The following is a 21081-nucleotide window of genomic DNA, read 5'->3' as shown; positions in this document are numbered from 1 at the left end:
TCTTTCCATGTCTTTATGTCTTCTTCAATTTCTTTCATAAGTGACATTGAATGATATTAAATTGCTGTTTTTGTAGGATACATATTGGCAAAGTCCTTATACATCAAGATTATCCCTTGCCTCTCTTCCCTCTGACCAATTCAATCCTGGAATTGTTGACCACAGCTTAGTAAGTCAGAGAGAGGCAGCCAGACGAGAGAAGACCCAAGCTGGGAGAAGACAGCACTTGACTTTATTGGACTGGACATATTAGTTTTTGAACACAGACTCTTCTTTGTGTATAACATAACCAAAAATGACAGAATCTTTTATTACCAAAAAATAACCAGGAGAATGGTGGGATGTGCCCTACATTTCAACCAAGTAATAGGGAAGACTTGGTCCCAAAGAACAGGACTAAATAGCAAAAGAATAATGGTGTGGTTTTCATATTGTACCTTTCATTTATACATGCTCAACCTCACAGTCACACACAAATAACTGGGCACACCAAACTGGCCAACTGTTCATGTTAAAAAAGGCTGAGGATGCAGAGGATATTGACAATTCTGACTCATATCTTCCCACTGGAAGGTAATTATTAGATTTCTCCACTGATCCACAAATGTCCACTTTTCCATAACACAAATGAAATCATATGGTATTCACAACATACTATATTAATTCTCTCCTTTTTATAAATAAAAGTCTTAAATGAACTGTCTATACTCTTTATTGCCCCTGCCACCTGGACTCTGCCTCTACCATGTCACTGCCCTGGAAGAGGGCTCAGTAAGTGGTGGTTGCTTGCCTCTGCGAATTGCCCTTGCTTGGCATCTCTCTCAGGCCTGGCTCTCCTGGAAGCCTCTGCAGCACCTAACACTGTGGCCACCCTCTCTGAATCCCTTCTCCTCTCTGCCTGCACTCTCTTGGTTCTCTCATTCCAAACCTGACTGCTCGTTCTCTGTTGCTTTGAGTGGCTCCTCTGTTTAGCTGCTAAATGTTGTGATTTCCCTCTGATCAGCCTGCCTGTCTCTCTCCCCTAAATCAAGCTCCTGGCCCTGATTTCTCTTGTAATGGATGATTCTCCCAGAGACACACTTGAGAGCCCAAAGTCACATTGTCAAAAGGTAAAATGAAGCACATTAAAAATGTTAAGGTTTATGTGAACAAAAATCAGTTGGAATTGGGCAGTCCTAAACTGCTAGTGGTCAGGCATGCTCTACCAACAAGAGCTCAGGAAGAAACTTTTATAGACAAAAGGCAGAAGCAAAGTAAGGAAATTACTGAATGGTTGTAACTTAAAGCCTAGTTGGCTGTTTGTGACTGGTTATTCCTAGCATTTTGATTTCATAACCCTGAGACATTTACAGATTTACATTTTGGTTTGTTTAGGATGTTCACCATGGCAATAGAGCCACATCAGTCTGATGCCCTTTCTTAATTAATTTAACCTTTTACTCCTTTCTCCCTTTCATAATCCAAGCATCCCCTAAACCTGATGAATCTTCCTTTAAAGTGTCTCTTAAATTTACCCATTCCTCTTTCGTTTGTGCTGCTCCCCTAAAGCACCCCCTACTACCTTCAGACTAGACTATTAAAACCTAACACAGAAGGTGGGCTGTATTTGCTAAGCACTGATACTAACCTCGTAGCTGTCTCCCTGACTTCAGTTCCCCTCCTTTTAATCTCCCCACATGTTATGATCGCCCTAAAATTCTATTGCAATCATGTCATACTACAGAAATCGACAAGACAACAAATATCAATGACTTTTTTTTCGTCCAGGGGATTATCATAAGCACGTCATTCTGTCTACTGAATAACGTTTTGCTGTTTTTACATTAAGTATGCATTACTTTTATAATCAGAGGAAAATAATAAAATAATTTTTATATCTTTTATAATGACATTCACATATAATTTCTCCTTTCCTTCTCCTCAGAAGCCTTATATGAAATTTATAAAATTAACATTCAAAGTAAAATCAAAGTTTTTAGAGCCCACTAGTAAAATGAAATCTAAAACATTAGCCTGATATCCAGTATGTTCCACAGCTGAACCCACAAACTCTTCCAACATTCTCTTTGACTATTACTGTAGGACTCCACTCCAGGCAAGTGCCTGTTCCCAACTCTACTGCTGTCACCTAGATCTAAACCCCATTCCACCCCCATGGTCCCCATCTGAGTTCTACAGTGCCCTCTACCTTCATCTAGTTGAAGCATGGAATTTTAAACTTATGAAGAGGCTTACAAATCCTCTGACCCTAGTGCCTTATTTTATAGCTGAGGACACAGATCCAGAGCTAACACAATTTATCCTGAGTCCCTGGAGTACAGCATAAGCCCCACATCAAGTAACTCTCAATCTAATGCTCTTTGTATTTATTACATGAAGTCTTCCCTGACTGTAAGATCCTTGAAACTAGAGTCTATGTCTTAGCATCTTTAGATGTCTCCTGTGTTTCTTCCCACCTAACATACATAGAAAAATTCCATATTTTTAGTTTTATTCAGATTCCTACTAATTTTGCTATGCTTAGCCCTAATACCTACAGAACAGTAGTTGTGTAATACCCTTTTTCCCACTTTCATTTTTACTATAAAATTAACAAAGAACTTAAAAATTAACAAGAAATCACAGTGAAAATATCATCCATAAAAGTGTCAGTGGATGTATATTGACCTACTTGGAGAAATGAGGGATGTGCAAAAGAACAGAAATGTTTGTTAACATTCACATTGCCCTTTCCTTTCCTGTTTAGAGTCTAAACATCTGTAGCCTACACGGCAGTTGCAACATATTTCTCTAAGGGTTTTCAACCCAGACATCAGGATCAACTTTGGTAGATTCAATAAGCAGATATGCCCAGTTTCCACCCCAGAGCTACTGAATCAGAGTTAACAGAACTGCAGCCCAAGGAAAACAAATGCATTCATTCATCCATCCTTCAACAGAGAAGTACTGTAAGTGCACTGAGCATTGTGCTAAGTGATGGAGATACACTTTCCCAGGCTGAGGCTTTTAATCCTGTGGAACCAATCTATTTATCAAACAATCTCACACATAAGTATGTAACTACAGACAATGATAAAATCTGTGAATTAAATTCATAGGGAATTATAAATTCTGAAGATGAGGCTGGCAAAGTAGTCAGATGAGGCAGGACCTTGTGTAGGCCATGGTGAAACATATGAATTTTATTCTGAGGGCAATGGAAAGCCTGTGGAGAGTTTTAAGCTGAGCAATAACATGACCCAATTTAATGTTTAGATTACTTTCACTACTGTGTAGTGACTGCAAGAGGGAAAAGAGCAAACTTAGGGATATGCATTAAGAGGCACTGTAAATGTCTACAGAAAATATGAGGATGGCTTGGATAAAAAGGTAGAGGTAGAAATAGAGAAGGAGAAGTAGATGGATTTGAAATATATTTAAGGGCACAATCTATGGGAATCAGTAAAGGTCTGGATAAGGGTGATGAGAGAGCATGAGATGTCAAGAAAATTCCAGGATTGCCAGCTTGCACAACTGGATGGAGCAGTTCAATAAACTAGAGAATGCTGGACAAGAGCCAGATATGGTGAGGAAAGATGATGAGAAGAATGATATTGGACATGAGGACTTTGGGAAGCCTTTAAAACATCCAAGCAGAGATGTTAAGAAGACAAATGATTATAAAGGTCTGGAACACAACAAATGAGATAAGAAGAATCCAGACTAGCAAACTAGTAGAAAGAAACCTAAGTGCTAAACTGGAGTGAGCTGAGGAAAATGGGAGGCACAGAGATTAGACGACCTTTTTTTCAAAGGATTGGCTAGAATGGAAAAGACAAAAAAAGTGAAGTTACTGGCAGGGAAACTAGTGTGACTCTTTCTCTCTCTTTCCCTCTCTCTCCCCTTAATCATGTGAGAGACTTGAACATACTAGATTTTGTGGAAAGATCCAGGAGAGAGAGAGAGAGAGATCCAGATTGAAGATTCAGGAGAAAGAAAAGATAATTAATATTGTAAGATTTCTGAGAAAGTAGAAGAGAGAAGCCAGGGAAGAGATTGAGGTTTTGGTCTTAGATATGAAGAATTATATCTTTTCTGTAAAAGAAGAGGATGACCATGAGATGGGTACACACACAGGTAGACACATAGATCTGGCAGAGGAATGTAAAAGAAATTCCTATTTGATAAATTTTGTTTTGTTTACGAAGTAGAAAGAAAGATTATCTACTGAGAGTGAGGAGGGAGGGACCAGAAGCTCCCCCATGAGACAGCATTTTCCTGAATCTCTTCTCTCATTGGAAAGAATTACAAACATCCTGGTACTCCTCAAGACTGGAACTAAACTACAGCAGAACTTAAGTTATTCTATACCTAATAGTTACTCATAGTAATAGGACTGGGGAGAATGGATCTAACCAATAACCAAGACATAGACCATACAAGACTTCAGTTAAAGGACAATGGGCCAGACATCCAATACCACAACCACATGCATACTCCTAAGAAGTTTCTCCCTTTGCAGTACAAATGTTATGCTGCACAAAAGACAAGCTAATAACAAACAAAAAACAAAGCAAAACAAAAACAACCGAAAATAAAATAAATTTAAAAAGAGACAAATTGGTTTCCTCAGGAAAAAGTGTGACTTAGAAACATACTCTTTTTAAAACAAACAAACAGGGGATCCCTGGGTGGCTCAGTGATTTGGTGCCTGCCTTCAGCCCAGGGCGTGATCCTGGAATCCCGGGGTCCAGTCCCACATCGGGTTCCCTGCATGGAGCCTGCTTCTCCCTCTGCCTGTGTCTCTGCCTCTCTCTCTCTCTGTGTGTGTGTGTGTGTGTGTGTGTGTGTGTGTGTGTCTCATGAGTAAATAAATAAAATCTTTAAAAAATAATAAAAATAAAACCATCAAAAATCATTCACTTAACCCTCTCTGTTCCTACTGAAAATGGAAAAAATAAAAGTTTTTTAAGTTATGCCACATGACTACCTTTCCTGGGCACCTATCTCAAGCAAGAGGAAAAAGCAGAAGGGTAGCTACTACTTTGTATTGAATAGGAAAGTCACCCCTGAGGCAAAATATTCCATTTCTTTCTCATTTATCCTTTTCTCACTGCACCCAAGGACACAGTACTCATTCTAGTGACCCACCTTGGGACCTAGGGCTGCCACTAGCAGAGTCCATTGAGCTGTGATTTTCCAAAACTCCCTCTATGCCACTGAAAACTAGGCATCTTATAGAACTATACACACACATCATATCAATGTAAAGTTCCTGTTTTTGAGGCTGTACTATAATAACGTAAGATATAACCATTTGGCACACTGCGTAAAGGACACACAGGGCCTCTCAAATACATTCTTCACAACTTTCTGCAAATCTACTTAAAAATAAAAAGTTCTGGGATCCCTGGGTGGCGCAGCGGTTTGGCGCCTGCCTTTGGCCCGGGGCGCGATCCTGGAGACCCAGGATCGGATCCCACGTCGGGCTCCCGGTGCATGGAGCCTGCTTCTCCCTCTGCCTGTGTCTTTGCCCCTCTCTCTCTCTCTGTGACTATCATAAATAAAAACTTAAAAAAAAAAAAACTTTAAAAAAAAATAAAAATAAAAAAATTAAAGGTTCTTTGAAAAATTAATCCTCTATGACTTATATCACCAAAAGTATACACCCTGCTAGGTAACAGCAAAGTAATCCTTACTAATATATTAGTAGAAATTAATCTATTTCCCCTACCAAGTAATAAGAGTCTCCTGAACTGAAAATCTTCCATCTAAAGCCATGGCTGTTGTGGCAGAATATCAGACACTCTGCAGGCAGCCTGGGTGGCTCAGCGGTTTAGCGCCGCCTTCGGCCCAGGGCATGATCCTGGAGTCCTGAGATCGGGGCCCACATCAGGCTCCCTGCATGGAGGCTGCTTCTCCCTCCACCTATGTCTCTGCCTCTCTCTCTCTCTCTCTGCGTCTTTCATGAATAAATAAATAAAATTTAAAAAATATATATGAGACATTCTGAAAACAACCCAAGATGAAACTCAAATAGATAAATTCACAGATGAGAGAGGAGACATAACCACCAGCACCACAGAAATACAAACAATAATAAGAGAACATTATGAAAAACTAAGTGCCAACAAATTGGACAATCTAGAAGAAATGGATAAATTCCTAGAAACATATAAACTACCAAAACTGAAACAGAAAGAAATAGAAAATTTGAATAGACCCATAACCAGCAAAGACACTGACTCAGCCTGCAAATCAAAAAAACTCCCAACAAATAAAAGTCCAGGGCCAGATGCATTCATGTGAATTCTACCACACATATAAAGAAGAGTTAATACCTATTCTTCTCAAAGTATTCCAAAAAGTAGAAAAGGAAGGAAAACTCCCAATTTCATTCATTGAGGTCAACATTACTCTGATACAAAAACCAGATTAAGATACCACTAAAAAAGAGAACTATAGGCCCATATTTCTGATGAACATGGATGCAAAAATCCTCAACAAGATACTAGCAAACCGGGGATCCCTGGGTGGCGCAGTGGTTTGGCACCTGCCTTTGGCCCAGGGCGCGATCCTGGAGACCCGGGATCGAATCCCACGTCGGGCTCCCGGTGCATGGAGCCTGCTTCTCCCTCTGCCTGTGTCTCTGCCTCTCTCTCTCTCTCTCTCTCTTTTTCTCTCTCTCTCTGTCTCTCTATCATAAATAAATTTAAAAAAATTAAAAAAAATACTAGCAAACCAAATTCAACAATCCATTAAAAAATCATTCACCACGATCAAGTGGGATTTATTCTAGGGGTTGTAAGGGTGGTTCAATATTTGCAAACCAATCAACATGATACATCACATCAATAAGAGAAAAGATAAGAACTATATGATCATTTCAATAGAGAAAAAATATTTGACAAAGTAAAACAGACATTCATGATAAAAAATAAAAAGCCCTCAACAAAGTAGGCTTAGAGGGAGAATATCTGAAAATAATGAGGCCATCTCTGAAAAACTGTTTTTCCCCTAAGGTCAGAAACTAGACAAGGATGTCTACTCTCACCATTTTTATTCAACAAAGTACTAGAAACCCTAGCCACAGAAATCAGACAACAACAACAAAAAAAAAAAGGCATCCAAATTGGTAAGAAAGAGGTAAAACTTTCACTATTTGCAGATGGCATGTTACTATATAGAGAAAACATGAAAGACTCCACAAAAAACCTGCTAGATTTGATAAATTGACTAAAGTCACAAGACACAAAATCAATATATGGAAATCTGTTGCATTTCTATACACCAATAATGAAGAAATTAAGAAAACATTTACAACTGCACCAAAAAGAGAAATTAAGAAAACATTTACAACTGCACCAAAAAAATAATAAGATACCTAGGAATAAATCTAACCAAAGAGATGAAAGACCTGTACTCTGAAAACAATAAAACACTGATGAAAGAAATCAAAGAGAACACAAAGAAATGGAAAGACATCCTATGCCCATAGATTGGAAAACAAATATTGTTAAAATGTCTATACTTCCCAAAGCATTCTACACATTTAATACAATCCCTATTAAAGTACCAATATTCTTCATGGAATTAGAAAAAGAACCCTAAAATATGTCTGAAATCAAAAACAACTCTGGATAGCCAAAGCAACCTTGAAAAACAAAAGCAAAGCTCGAGGCATCAAAAGTCCAGACTTCGAGTTATATTACAAAGCTGTAGTAACCAAATTGTATGGTACTGGCACAAAAATAGACACATAGATCAATAGGACAGAGCAGAAAACCCAGAAATAAACTCACAATTAGTCTTGAACAAAGCAGGAAAGAATATCCAATGGAAAAAAGACAGTATCTTCAAAAAATGGTGTTGAGAAAGCGATACAGCTACATGTAAAAGAATGAAACTGGACCGCTTTATTACTCCATACACCAAAATTAATTCAAAATGGATTAAGGACCTAAATATGAAATCAGAAACCATAAAAAACCCAGAAGAGAACACAGGCAGGGGTGCCTTGGTGCCTCAGTCAGTTAAGAGTCAAACTCTTGATTTGGGCTCAGGTCATGATCTTAGGGTCGTGTGATCGAGGCCCAAGTCAGGCTCTGCGCTCAGTGGAGAGTGTGCTTGAGATTCTCTCTCTTCCTCTCCCTATACCCCTCCCCCCACATGCATGGGCTCTCTCTCCCTAAAATAAATAAATAAATCTTTAGAAGAGAACACTGCCAGTAACCTCTTTGACATCAGCTGTAGCAACTTCTTTCTAGATATGTCTCCTGAGGCTAGGGAACAAAAGCAAAAATAAACTATTGGGACTACATCAAAATAAAGAGCTTTTGCTCAGCAAAGGAAACAACCAACAAAACTAAAAGACAACCTACTGAATGGGAAAAGAGATTTGCAAATGACATATCTGATAAAGGGTTAGTATACAAAATTTATAAAGAACTCATCAAACTCAACACTCAAAAAACAAGTGATCCAATTAAAAAATAGGCAGAAGACATAAACAGAGATTCTCCCAAGAAGACATACAGATGGCCAATAGACACATGAAAAGATGTTCATCATCACTCATCATCAGGGAAATACAAATCAAAGGTGCAATGAGATATCATCTCATACCTGTCAGAATGGCTAAAATCAACAATACAAGAAACAACAGGTGTTGGCAAGGATGTGGAGAAAAAGGAAAACTTGTGCACTGTTGGTGGGAATGCAAAGTGGTGCACTCTGGAAAACAGTATGGAGGTTCCTCAAAAAGTTAAAGATAGAACTACCCTATGATCCAGCAATCACACCACTAGATATTTCCCCAGAGAATACGAAAATGCTAATTCAAAGGTATACATGCACCCCAATGTTTATAGCAGCATTATTTACAATAGCCAAACTACGGAAGCAGCCTAAGTACCCATCAAATGATAGATGGATAAAGAAGATGTGGCATATATATATATACATATATATAATGGAATATTATTTGGCCACAAAAAGGATGAAATCTTGCCATTTGCAACAACATGGATGGAGCTAGAGAATATAATGCTAAGCAAAATAAAGCAGTCAGAGAAAGTGAAATTCCACATGATTTCACTCATATGTGGAACTTAAGAAACAAAACAAAACAAATGAAAAAGCGAGGTAAACCAAGAAACAGACTCTTAACTATAGAGAAAAAACGATGGTTGCCAGAAGGGAGCTGGTGGTGGGGATGGATTAAATAGGTGGTGGGAATTAAGGAGGGCACTTGTAATGATGACCACCGGGTGTTGTATGGAAGTGTTGAATCACTATATTGTACATCTGAAACTAATATTACACTATATGTTAACTAAATGGAATTAAAATTAAAACTTAAAAAGCCAAAAAAAAAAGAAAACAAACCAATATGTGAGGGAGTGACTGTATGGCACCCTCGAATCATGTCACAGAGGTGGGAATCATCTCCACTAACGCACACAGCAAGCTCTGTTGACATCTAAACTCAACCAAAAAGGTGGCCATCTTTAAACAGCAATTGCTGCACATATTAAGTAATTTAATGTTCTACAGATGAAAGTGTCAGGGGATCTAGCTTCTAGCCCCATGTAAACCTAACCAGGTCACATCACTTCTCTCCAGTTCCTCCTCCATAAAATGAAGAAATGGATCTGGGTAACCTTGCTATGTGCTGATGGCTTCCTGAGATCATCCATTTCACTGATGATCAGGACATGTTAACATCTAATTCCAGAATTTCTGCCTGATGCCAAAAGGATGTACCCGAAGACAGTAGTAGGTAAGACACTTGAAAGGAAGAGCACTCCTAGCATTGCTTTTGGAGGGAAAGCACAAGACAAGGAACTCCTCACAAAAATTAGGCTGGGATCCAGAAATTATAAGGCACACCACTGAAGAGCTGACAAGAACAGATCAAAGGACTCACTAAAGCCACAGGAATACCACAGCACAAAAATCATGAGCACATTACAAATTTTACAAGAGGCTAGGATATTCAGTTCTTGACTGAAATCTTTAATTTTCAAAATCAGAAAGTCCAGAACGTTAATACTAAAGGCCTGTTTTCCACCGGCTCACAGGTACATCAAATTCATCAACCATACATATTCTCAAAATGCAAATATATGGACATGTTTCTTCCACACTGTAGTGTCATATGGAAGAGAGGAATTGTAAGTCAAAGAACATCACAAAGGATAATAATCAATGGCGGTAGCCTAGGGGAAACTGAATACTCTCTTTCTTTCATCCTGCAAGCATGAACAACTTCCAGCAACAGGGTCAGATATTCTATTAGAATAAACATGAAAATCAATAAAATAGAACTTCTATCTTCAAGGAACTCACAGTCTAATAAATAATGCAGTCATAGTTTGGAAAGATGAAACAAATTCTGGAAAGATTGATACCAGTGACAGACGTAAACATCCTTGATGCCACTGAACTACACACTTAAAAATGGCTACAATGGTAAATTTTATCATTTCTATCTTGCCGCAATAAGGAAAAAAAGCAAACAAACAAGGAAACAACTACTCTGACCCGTAAATGCTGCAGTAGAGATATGTATAAGGCCCCAAAGAAGAACTGAGAATGAAGTGCTCACCTCTGCCAGTCACTGCTGTAAGAAATCAAAACCCTAAAACCGACTCCCCCTCCCTCCCTTTCTCACTGCACATGGAAGAACTTGAAGTGTTTCCAAAAAAAAAAAAAAAAAAAAGCTGTCTTCCTTCAAGCAGAGGCCAGTGAAAGTATTTTGGAAGCTCCATCCACATTCCAGAGGATGCCACTGTTTTCTGACCTGTCACACTGTGCTCCATGCTCTCTGTTAAGCTGTCATCACAAGCCAGGGGAGGAGACACCAGATGCTACTTGCAGAGAGCTTCAAGGACAGGAACTGTCCAAACAAAGATGTGACCCTTTGCAAAGGACAAACAGCCCCAGCAGAAAGTGAACCGAGCCAGGCAGCAGCTAGGCTGTTAGGTTGCTAGGCAGGAAAGATAAGGGGTGCTCTGAAAGGATATAAGAAGCCTGAGGTACTGCTAGCCGCCCTTCCTGATCTTTCCACAACAACTAACTCAAAAGAATGAATGTAACTGCTATAAACAGAGGAACAATTCAAGGCAGGCTGCTTCGGAATTATGTAATAACTTGACATGCACATGTATTAGACAGGGCTCCAGAAGACTGATTTCCAGCCTGGGGACTACTGAGATGTCTACCTTCTATATCTTGTCCCCACTCCAACACTGCTTCAGGATAAGACAGGGGCTGAGACACCACAGCCCATGCAGCAGCTTGAAGAGATCACAAGATTGCCTAGTTCCATGGCTCCCCTACTGGCTGTGCATTCTAAATCATGAGATGCTGTTGTAAAAACATGGACTAAAAAAACCTAATAAAGTAAGGCTAAGGTGCCTGAGAGCTCTACAGAGCTATTACCTAAAGAGTCAAAGAGCTCAGAGCCTCATCACTAGAGAATTAAAGAATGAGTTGGGGGCCTGTCCCATTCTACACCCTTTACACTACCCAACTCCACCTCTCAGTGGAATGGATAGAAGTGGAGACACCTGGCCAGTGGACAGAAATCAGCACTTCTGAGGGTGCGGTCCAGGAAACAAATGGAAATTCCCAAAGTGCTTATTTAAAATGCAAATTCTGAGGTCCCTCACCAGCCATATGGTCTTGTGATCTGGGGCTGGGGCCTGAACTCTGCATCTTTAATAAGCTCCTCCTTCAGTTGTTCTTACACACACCGATGTTTGAGAACCTTTGGTAGGTTCCAGCAAGTGCAGCCTCAGGTGGTTGACTTGGCTGCATGAACTCATCAGGAAGGGAAGACAGGCTTCCACCCGCCGCTGTAGAAAAAGGGCACGGACTACCATTATCAATTGAGCAGGGTTCCCTCTGTGACTCGCTCTCCCTTCAAGTTCTCAGAGCAACAGAAGCGCCAATGCCAGGGTCACCCAGAGGCCTGAAACTCGGGGCTGTGGGGACCCCCAGGGAAAGGGCTGGTGTGGCCAGATCCCTCCGGGCTCCAGGAGCCAGAACTGCACACACCAACATTAGCAGTTCTTTTAAAGAACCTCAAAACCAGGGGATCCCTGGGTGGTGCAGCGGTTTGGCGCCTGCCTTTGGCCCAGGGCGCGATCCTGGAGACCTGGGATCGAATCCCACATCAGGCTCCCAGTGCATGGAGCCTGCTTCTCCCTCTGCCTGTGTCTCTGCCTCTCTCTCTCTCTCTCTCTCTCTCTCTCTCTCTCTCTCTCTGTGTGCCTATCATAAATAAATAAAAATTTAAAAAAAAGAACCTCAAAACCAGGAATACAATTTTTTCGTATTCTAGTAACCGAGAATACAATTTTTAAAAACAACTTATAAAGCTTTTTAATTTATTTATTCATGAGAGACACAGAGAGAGGCAGGCAGAGACCTAGGCAAAGGGGCAAAGGGAGAAGCAGGCTCCTTGTGGTAAGCCAGATGTGGGACTCCATCCCAAGACCCAGGATCATGCCCTAAGCTAAAGACAGATGCTCAACCACTCAGCCACCCAGGTGCCCCTGGAATACAATTTTTAAATCATAGATGCAAGACCATCTGTGATGAATCCTGGTATAAATGTACTATGGAATATTTTTCACCCTTAAAAAGGAAGAAAATTCTGACATGTGCTACCATATGGATGAACCTTGAGGATAACCCAGTCACAAAAAGACAAATACTATGTCACTCCACCTATATGAGGTACTTAGAGTAGTCAAATTTAAAGACAGAAAGTAGAGTGCTGGTTGCCCCGGGCTGGGAAAGAGGAGGAATGGGGAGTGTTAGTGTTTAGTTACAGTTTTAGTTCTGCAAGATAAAGAGTCCAGGAGATGGATGGTGGTGACAGCTACACAACAGTGTGAGTATATTTAGTACCACTGAATTGTACACTCAAAAATAGTTAAGATAGTAAATTTCACATACATATTACCACAATTTTAAAAAATGAAAAAAAATTCAACTATTTGGGAGAGCCAAGGATACCAGTGAAGAGATAGACACCTAGAGAAGAAGGCATCTAGAGAAGTACTGTAAACAAAAAATGAAAATAGAAGCAATGTTTAAATTTCACAAGTTATCTGCCCAAGATGTATTTGTGAGTACGTTTCCCCACTTGTCCTCTAATGTACTTGAAATATCATAACACTGTAAAACACACTTTCTCTGAAGAGGTGTTACAGTTAAAATAAACTTCTTCCCTCTGAGGGGAGGTCACAGTGCCCCTGGAAGTTAAAGGAGAAAGGACATTGGGGATGGGAAGGCTGGAAGAGGTAGAAGGGATGGTGATTCTTCTCAAAAGGAGCACAGTCCCCAATGCAGCAAAGAATTATCCACATTCCAGGGAGGTATGCAAATTATGTATATATGCATAAGTAGCACACATAAAAAAATCAGTGCCCTCACTAAATTTTAGTAACTTTAAAAGAGCTTGAAAGTTATCATCATCAAGAGTAGCTTTGCAATTTAATTACATTAGCATTGTAAAAAATGCAGATCTATGAACATATAAGGAATTTATTATGCTCTACCATCATATACTGCACAATAAAGGATAAAAAATAAGAATAAAAACTTAGAAATTTTACTAACTCAAAATAATTACTCAAAAAATCCTGAAAGTGAAAAGCAATACTTGAAGGTCAAAAGCAATATTAGTAATCCAGAAAGGTTAGCATATAATAAATGACTCATTCACTCTTATTCTATAAATGTACATGTTTAGTGTTGGAAACACCAAGGAACCCACCAAGTGAGTTTTACCTAGAGGATCCTTTTCCTGACCTAGTAGAAACAGTGATTTAAGAACCACTCTGATTATCTATACAGTCACTACAGATCAAAGCTCTGATAAGTCTAAAACCAGGATCATTCCATATTTTTTTCTAAAGACAAATGGAATTTCAATTTCAAACATTCTTCTGAAATATTTTCTCCTCCCTGAGATTTATACTGAGATTGGTCACTACCTTAGAAAAACAAAAATATAATCTATTGTGGTGGATTATTTAAATAATAGTCATTATTAGTCACCATAGTCATTATTCACTGCTGGAAAAAAAAAGGAGTTTAATAATAAGCAATAAACAGTCTTTGAATGCTATGCAGGAGTCAAGGAAAGATGAAAACCAGAGACAGACTGGGTCTGGGCTTGCTTCCCACTACATTTCTTTGATTATACTGACCCCTGGCGGTCTTTAAAGGACTTGTTTTTGTTTTTGTTTTTAATAAAAGCTCTTATTTTTCCAGTGTGTGCCTTAACATTATATCATTTGGAAGGAATCTTCACAACATGCGTGTACATCAATCAATCACATTGTACACTTTAAATATCTTATCATTTTGTCAATTGTACCTCAATAAAACTGGGGGGGGAACATATCACCAATAATAAGTCCCTGATCAATATGCTTCTCTTCTAAAAGATGAAGATGCTTTACAGAATGTGGAAGGGGGAAATTATGTTTAGTTCAATACAAATGATTATTATATAGCTTTAATACACTCATCTAATAAATATTGACTAATACCCAAGTGCAAAACATGTGGTAAGTCACAGAGATACAAATGTGAACAAGCCCCAAAAGACTATTAGGTACCACCAGTTAAAAGTGACATCAGTGAACCAAGAGAAGCACAGGGTACTATGGGAATGTCTAGAGGGAACTGGCCATTCTAGCTCTAGAATTAACAGCAGAAAAAGAGTGTTCCAGGCAGAGGGAACGGCATGGGAAGGCTCTGGGTTCAGACAGAAATGTGAGTTTAAGGAACTTAAAGAACATAATATGTCTAAAGCATAAAGTTCAAGGATAAAGGTGGCACCTAACAAGGAAGAAGAGGTGGGCAAAGGCCAAATCTTGTAAACAAATGGAGTTTTGTAAGCACTTACCCTTCCTTGTCTTTTTTTTCCTACCAAAGCAACATGACAGGTTCAGTGCTATGAGAAATCCTGTACATCTTCCAACCTAAGATCTCACAACTTCCAGTCTTTCTCCACTACTCTATCGCCCTCTGTTGGCTGGTACATGCTCTGTTCACCACTCTTGAGGCTGCTGCCCTGCTGAGACTGTGCCCCCTGGCCACCAAGCAGAGGTGCCACTGAATGGACCAACAATGGACACCTGACCCAAGGGAAGCCCATCCATAGCTTGCCAGCCACCAACGAATAGGCTTGCTGGTAGGGCTCTGAGATGATGGTTATTTAGCTGAGCCACTTTGACCGTTCAGATTTAAAGGTTGGCAGAAGGAGAGGAGAATGGCACAGGCCACAAGAGACAGAGGGAGCCACGGTCGTAAAAGCATCAGCACTCGTCCTGACAATAAACCCTCCTTATCCCACATTCGTCCAAGTCAGACTGCACTCTTGGAAGCATCTGATAGACCTCACGGACTCAGCACCTTACAGCTCCTCCACTGTTGTGCTGCCTTGTTCTTTTGTCACACCTGTGTTATTCACCTCCTATCATACTATTCATGTCAGCACAGCAGTGGTCTTCAAGGACAGAGATTCCGAGTGTTTACTTGCTTGTATCCACCACTGCATTATAAGCCCTCAACACATATTCACGAGAAGGACAGGTGGAAAGATGGACAAACAGATGCATAAACAAACAACCAATCCTGGAGAGTTTATAGTGAAATCAAAGGTGAAAACAGAATAAAACCCTAACTCCTTCAGACTCACAGTGTACATCCTAATCCTCACTCCCATCATGCTCCATACGTGTCAGTAACACCACACTTCTCCGCATTTCAGACCTGTGAGGCTCTCTTGCATCTTCCCTGCCTCTACACACAGCTTTATTTCTCTGAAGTCTCACGAACATCCACTCTCCTCTTTCTCTATAAGTGCAAAGAAAGGTCTGGTCCCTTCAGAGCCCATTACCTGCTGCCCCAGGCTCCTCTAACCCCAGCACATTCCTCCACATTTTCTTGTTGCCTAAGTGTCTCCCTCCACAGCACCACCTCCCCCGAGGCTGACGGCACTCTTCATCTTTATGTGGGTGCTCAAAAGACATGCTGGCCAAGAGGGACAAATTCTGCTTTTAGGATGTCACCCAAAAATGTGTTAACTAAAAGGGAAATTTTTTTTAAATACTTTTTTTTATTTATTTATGATAGGCACACAGTGAGAGAGAGAGAGAGAGGCAGAGACACAGGCAGAGGGAGAAGCAGGCTCCATGCACCGGGAGCCCAACGTGGGATTCGATCCCGGGTCTCCAGGATCGCGCCCTGGGCCAAAGGCAGGCGCCAAACCACTGCGCCACCCAGGGATCCCCTAAAAGGGAAATTTTTTAAATTTTTTATTTATTAAGTATTTGTTACTTTTATCTCATTTAAGGTCTTATGCTAATTAATGATCACCCCTTCTAATGAAGTGGTTCTCAATGGGGAAGAGAGAGGGTATTCCCCTACACACTCCGGGGACACTGAAAATGTCTGTAGACATGTTTGGCTGTCACACTTGGAGGGAGGGAAAGCTGCTACTGGCATCCAGTGGGTTGAAGCCAAAGATACTGCTAACCATTCTCCAATGCCCACAATGCCCACAATGAAGAAGTGTAGCCCAAAATGTCAACAGTGAGAAGCTATTTTTAAAGGCTCTTTCCATATATTTCTTTTAATAAACATCAAAGAAAATGGGAAAATATTCAATGAATCATCAAAAATCACTCAGTGACACACAGGAGAAAACCTAAGGCAGAGAGATGAGGGCATTTTCATGCACTTGCCCTGCTAGATCTCAGAGCTACAAAAGCTGGCAGCGAAGCTGGGGAGAAAGAGGGCTGGGGAACAAAAAATTGATGTGGTTGTTTAAAATCACTGTGGGTTTTTTTTATTTTTTATTTAAATTCAACTTAGCTTACATATACTGTATTATTAGTTACAAGGGTAGAATTTAGTGACTCATCAGTGGCATATACCACTCAGTGATCATTACATCAAGTGCCCTCCTTAATGTCATCATCCATTACCCCACCCGCCCACCAGCCTCACAAAATCACTGTTTTTTAAAACAAAGATAAAGTAGATTAGTCCAATTTCATCAGGAGTCATTATTCAGAGACTAATGCCAAAATTTGCCAAAAATAACTATGTATTCACTGTTTCATTTTAAAATACTCAATGTGTGCACTAAATAAGTAAAATAAACATTAATCAGCTTTGTATTAAAATGCAAAATGTTTTAACCTTCAAACATTATTATTACAGAAAAAGCAGTAATGACTACAACTCTAATATGTTACAATGACAGCTAACCCATTGATAAACACAGTAAATTAAAAATAAACCACTTAAATTATCTAGATATTCAGATTAAATTTCTTCTGTTCATCAAATAAATGACTTTAGATATATTTCCCTACGGACCTATTTAAACCATTTAAATTAAACCATAAATTAGGTTTATACTCACATTCACTTGAACTTGAATGGACCAGTCACCAAGTATTGGATGGGAGGATAATTGAAAAGTTTTGGAAACGACACCAAGATCACTTTGTTCTGACAACCATTGTTGAATCAAATTTGATTTGGGGTCCTACAATGAAAACCATACATGTTAACAATATAAAGACTGCCATGTACATGTGATCCTGACTGGTTATGAACCAACACTCCAGCACTCCCAGGCACATCCAACATACAGCACAGAGACAGTTTTTGGAAAATGTTGGCTATGTGTTACTAGACAGAAAACCAATCAAAATTTCTTCCTTTCTCGGGGCACCTGGGTGGCTCAGCAGCTGAGCATCTGCCTTTGGCTCAGGTCGTGATCCTGGGGTCCTGGGATCGAGTCCCACATCAGGCTCCTAGTGAGGAGCCTGCTTCTCTCTCTGCCTGTGTCTCTGCCTCTCTCTCTCTCTCTCTGTATCTCATGACTAAATAAAATCTTTTTTAAAAATTTCTTCCTTTCTCATACTCTCCTGAAAACATCTTTATTCTACTTCACCTTTTAACACTTGGCACCACATTTCCTTCTACATAGAACACTTGTGATGTGTACACCACCAAACCTGTGCTATTGCTGTTAACCATAGAGATAACAGGCCTGGTGTACTAAAGGCCCATCACGTGTCAGGCACTCTGTCTTATTACTTATTATTACAACTCACACATCACTCGATCATTATAATTCTCCCTCAGAGGAGGATCGTCTTAACATTATAGTAGAAAACTGATTCCTAGAGAGCTTAGGTAAGCACTCAATTGTAAGTAATATATGAATTCAGGATTCAAACCCATGTGCCTTTTAATCCAACAAAATATATCATAGAGATGTTTAGTCAAGGGGCTGCATGAAAAACACTTTAATCTTCCTGTACTTTCCCAGACAATGATCCCCTCACGCAGCATGCATCAAAGCCAATCCAGCAGTCATTCCAATTCCTCTCACAGTCCCAGCCATGTCAACTCCATCTCTTTAATCTCTTTCCAATTTGTCTCCTTCTTTCCATCCTCACATCCAGCCACCACATCTTGTTTTCACTATTACAACTAATCTCCCTCCTCCAGTGTTGTCCCTCCAATATACCTTCCCGCTGCCAACAGTGTTATTCGCCTGAAACACAAATCTCAGACTGAGGCAAAGTGGTTAAAATGCCTGGTGCAGTTCCTGACATATAACAAGCAGTGAATAAGCACTGGCTATGGTTATTATGCTGGACCACAAGGTGATGATGGCTTCTGTTTGCCTACAAAATGATGTCTATACTCCGTTACATCAACTATGTAATCTAGTAATCTGACTCCATCTATATTTCTACAATCATCTTCCTCCAAATATATAGATTTGTTTGCAATTCACCCCCAAAAGCCCATGCAATTGCTGCACGGAATGCCCTCTCTTCCTGTTCAATTGGTGAAACAAGCTCCAGGGTCTTGCCTCCAGCAGACAGAATGACCACTTCCTAGAGACCCCCTAGCACAGCTGGAGTTTACCCCTTTTGTGTACATATTACTATTTAAGTTACTCATGGGTTGTCACGGGGGTTTTTTTTGTTGTTGTTGTTCCCAACTAGACTATGAACTCCTGAGAGCAAGGATCAAATATTGTCCCTTATTCTTATTCTCTATCCTTTGACCAGAGGTAGTGGATTAGCCCAGTTACTAGAACCCAGAGTTGGGGAGAACGCGAGAGTCAGAGAAAGTACAATGCCAAGCACTGAGTAAAGCCTAGCCTAGTAAGCCAGAAACTAACTGTTAAGACCAAAGACCAAAAGCAAGTCAAGACTAAGCAGGTCAGCATCTTTGGCAAGCTCCTGGGACGGCCAGGAGTCAGCAAACCTGCACCTGCCACTGCATGATGCATATGAGGCCTACACAGTGTAAACGCTCAAAAACCAAGTTAAAAATACAAATAGCTAACAAACATACAGTGTCTAATAATTAAGGGAATGCAAATGAAAACAAAAAAATACCATTTGTCTTCTGTCTGATAAAAATTTTAAAATAATGATAATTCCCAGTGTTACTAAAACTGTAAGAAAAGGAATGTTCATTCTCTGCTGATGCGTTATTTTGGTGAGGGTGCACATTCCCCCAGGTGGGGCCATGGCCCTACAAGTACAGGAAGTCCTAAATGAAGTCTTTGATGACTTTTTTACCTAGAGGATCTGGAGGGCTGAGAGTGAATGAGGTAACTCATTGGTTGCTCAAGCCTGTCTTAGACCAAGGCCTGACTGTCACCAACAGAAAAACATAGATACTGTAGAAACACCAGAAGTTTTCACACATCAGGATTCGAATGGGCCATGCATGGTGGCATCACGGCAGAACCCAGCATTGCACATCATCATCTCCTGCTAAGTCACACACAGAACAGCCATGTGTACAATGTGAACAGTGTCCCTGGCACAGCCACAACAGCCACATGCTGGAGGTACTGAAAAAGTGGCCCCTTGTGCCTTCTGAGTCGCCTTTAGATGACTCTGGATGTCTGGCAGGTGCCTCAGCACAGCACAGTATCTGCTGCCTGGGCTAGACTGTCTCAAGCAATAAACCCCCTGGCTGGAGAATCCATCCCCGAGGAATATCTCTGCCTTATTTAGCATCCTGGATTGTGCATCCAGTGTCCGTCTAGCACACAGAATGGAGAAAGTCATGTCACTTAAACAAGGTGGCCCCCTCACTTCACCAGGGATGAGGTCCTGGTTTTGCCACTGCCGCTGCAGGCCAGAGTGTCAGGGCACAATCAGAGGATACAGCCCCAAGGCAACAACATCTCCTCCCACGCAAGGTCATTCACCTGTACAAGAAGCAGCACCTTCTTCAGAAGGAAGTCAGAGCAGAAGCCAGCTGAGCCAGCTGCCATGCCAGTGTTGAAGGCACTTATTTCCATAGTGTCAGGCCAGATGAGCAGGAGGGAGCCAGAATTAGGGCAGAGGTAGGCCATGTTTTTACTACTACCAAAAGGGCTCTGAAGGCCCTTTCATCCCAAGAAGCTCAGTTACTGAGGCAGGCAAAATGAATAATACCCAAATGACAAAACAAAAGAAAACAAAAAAAAAAAAAACACTGAGCACCCCTGAATATGCTGTGACAATCAATATTTTAGCTACATCCTACAGCCATTCTTTTACTTTTACAGCTTAGTGATTTGACAAGTTTATACGTGATGCTGTATCACCACAAATGTAGCTGTCTAACCCGTTTCATTGGTATCACAGTATCATCAACTGGGCAAGATGGATCCTGAGTCAGCTTTAGCCATCAGATGCACTTCTCCACGGTAGCCTGCAGGTGGTGCTGTACCAGGGAGTACAAACGTATTCAAGTCAGGGTTCTCCTTTTTTCTGGTAAGTTTTGCCATGAAACCAACTATTCCACACTGAAAGATGTACAAAACATCACAGTCTGTCCCAGATGACTGTTTTCAGATGAAGGAGTAGAACAGCATGGGCATCAATGCTCTGATCTGGCTTTTGCAAGTTACAAGGAAGGAGGCGGCTGGACCTGAGTTTATACCCCGGCCTCACAGCCTGGATGCACAGATTATGGCTATCCACCCAGTCACCTGTTACCAAACACTCTGGGTTTCAGGTGGAATTTTAATCT

General features: G+C 40.5%; 1 protein-coding gene across 1 annotated transcript in view; it reads right to left on the bottom strand.

The window, feature by feature from the left end:
• Positions 1 to 21081, bottom strand: part of CD109 (CD109 molecule) — a 131598-nt gene that overhangs the window by 79195 nt on the left and 31322 nt on the right. The window contains exon 5 of the mRNA XM_055330053.1: positions 17441 to 17566. Within this exon, the coding sequence (XP_055186028.1) occupies positions 17441 to 17566 (126 nt within the window). The remainder of the gene's footprint in view (positions 1 to 17440; positions 17567 to 21081) is intronic.

This window comes from Nyctereutes procyonoides, unplaced genomic scaffold (genome assembly GCF_905146905.1).
Source record: "Nyctereutes procyonoides isolate TBG_1078 unplaced genomic scaffold, NYPRO_anot_genome, whole genome shotgun sequence".
In the NCBI taxonomy this organism is placed as follows: Eukaryota; Metazoa; Chordata; class Mammalia; order Carnivora; family Canidae; genus Nyctereutes; species Nyctereutes procyonoides.
This window is presented reverse-complemented; position numbering and strand designations above follow the sequence as displayed.